The sequence below is a fragment of the Emiliania huxleyi genome, assembly GCF_000372725.1.
Source record: "Emiliania huxleyi CCMP1516 unplaced genomic scaffold EMIHUscaffold_236, whole genome shotgun sequence".
Classification (NCBI taxonomy): domain Eukaryota; phylum Haptophyta; order Isochrysidales; family Noelaerhabdaceae; genus Emiliania; species Emiliania huxleyi.
In genome coordinates, this window is record NW_005200282.1 from 86,508 (window position 1) to 88,655 (window position 2,148).

The 2,148-nt window shown below is 65.1% G+C and overlaps 1 protein-coding gene across 1 annotated transcript in view; it reads left to right on the forward strand.

The window, feature by feature from the left end:
* Positions 1-1,811, forward strand: part of EMIHUDRAFT_236548 (hypothetical protein) — a gene marked incomplete at both ends in the record, with an annotated part of 2,807 nt that extends 996 nt beyond the window's left edge. Inside the window, 3 exons of the mRNA XM_005779117.1 lie at positions 148-210; positions 403-445; positions 1,771-1,811. Of these exons, the coding sequence (XP_005779174.1) occupies positions 148-210; positions 403-445; positions 1,771-1,811 (147 nt within the window). The remainder of the gene's footprint in view (positions 1-147; positions 211-402; positions 446-1,770) is intronic.
* Between the last annotated feature and the right edge of the window lie 337 nt (positions 1,812-2,148).

The following is a 2,148-nucleotide window of genomic DNA, read 5'->3' on the forward strand; positions in this document are numbered from 1 at the left end:
ACCCACCCCAACCCCTAGCCAACCCGCCCTCACCCGCACCCCCACCCCCGCCTTCTCGCCCTAACCCTGTCTCACCCAAGCACGCCCGCACACCGCTGGGGGGGCACCTGGCGGCCAGCTGTGAACACACCGGGTAGCTGTGAGCAGGACGGCCGCACGCCGCTGCATCTCGCGGCGCGGCGCGGCAATCTAAAAGCGGCAGCGCGGCTGGTGGACCGCGGACCTAGAAGCGGGATAAGTATTCATGTCTCCCAACTAGCGCCCGAGAGGACACGTATTCAGCTGTATTCGCCCGTATTCCGCTGTATTCACTGTATTCTTCTCCGTTGTATTCGCGCGGTGCTCTGAACACACTGCACAATAACGTCTTCCCGCCGTGAGGTTGGCGTATTCAGCACGTAGGATGGCGAGGGGAAGACTCCGCAGCATGTGGCGGCAGAGGCAGGTCACTCCGCACTAGCTTCGAAGCTCGTGCCGCCGCCGCCCTCGCCGCCGCCGCGCCACTCGCCGCCCCCGTCCTCGCCGCCGCCGACGCCGCCGCCCACGCCGCCGCGCAGCAGCGTGGCGGCCGCGGCATGGCGCTGCTGGCCGAAGCTCCTCTCCCTTAGAAGCCGGAACACGTATGCTTGTACTAGTACCCCAGCCAGCGCTCGAGAGGACACGTACTCCGCTGTAGTCAGCTGCGTTCGCCTCCCTCGTACTCACGCGGTGCTACGAGTACACGGCTCACACTACCGCACCCCCCACATCTCCCCACATCTCCCCACATCTCGGCCTCGTTGACGAGGTATTGGATCGTGTCCTCCGTGACGTGCGGCGATCTCCCCCATATCTCCCCCATATCTCCCCCTATCTCCCGCCGTCATGCTGGGTGTCTTCCCTCTTTAGGCTCCTCTCCTCCCCGCCCGCCGCGAACCCCGCGGCGGTCACCAGCGCCACCGACCTCGGCAACGACGGGCGCTTGCCTTCTTGTTTTTTACTGCCACCCCGGCCTCGCCCACACCCCTCTCCCTCCAGCCACGCTCGCCCACACCCCCCTCCCTCCAGCCACGCTCGCCACGACCCATCACCACGACTCACCGCCCACTGCCGAGAGTGCGCCGAGAGTGCGGCTGTTGCACGGCGGGCGTGAACGGCGCCTCTTCACACCTGCTGCCGTAACCGGCGCCTCTTCACACCTGCTGCCGTAACCGGCGCCTCTTCACACCTGCTGCCGTAACCGGCGCCTCTTCACACCTGCTGCCGTGGACACAGCGCGGAGGTGATGCTCGAGCCGGTCACGACATGCGACGGGCACACGTTCGAGCGCTCGGAGATCGAGCGCTGGTTCGCCACGCCACGCCGAGACTACCCACCCCGAGATCACCCGAGATCACCCGAGATCACCCGAGATCACCCGAGATCACCCGAGATCCACCCACTCGAGTGCAGGTTCGCGACGTACGCAGCCGACCACCCGTCCTCGGCGCCTCCATCTCGGCCTGACCTCGTCTACCATCTCGGGCTCATCTTCTTCTAGACCTTTCCTAGACCTTTTCCTGGAACCTTCCAGGCGCCGTCTCCGCTCACGGGGGCGATGCTGACGACGACGGGGCTGGCGCGCCAGACGCCGCGGCGGGAGGGGGCTGGCGCTGTGAAGCGCGTCTCTTCACGGCCGCCCGAGGTGTGAACAGGTGCCAAACATCGCGCTGCGGCAGATGATCGAGGTCTGGCGTTTGACGACGGCGTTTGACGCCAGCCGACCGCGACGGCGCCCGCGAGTTTATGCAGGCGCGTGTGTATTTGTTGTGGCGCGGTTGCGCGCCGTGTGAGCGGCGAGGAGCTGCGCACAGGAGCATGTTGCGTGGGGCGGGCGGTGCGGTCGCCCGCCCGTAGTCGGGGATCCTAAGCGGAGAGGAAAGGGCTTGACGCGGCGAGTTGAGAGGCGGCAGGGCCCGACGGCGATTTATCAAGGACTGTCGATTGAAACAGCACGTCTTAGGCGTGTGTGGTCCCTTCAGGATGTGCTGTCATTGCACCAGGTCGTGTGTTGTTTGTCAGTGATTTTGTGCTCGACGGAGGTGTGTGTGTGTTTTGTCGACGGACGTGTTTTGTGTGTTTTGGTTCTAATGAGAGTCCGACGACAGCCGATCAACCTGTGCACAGCGA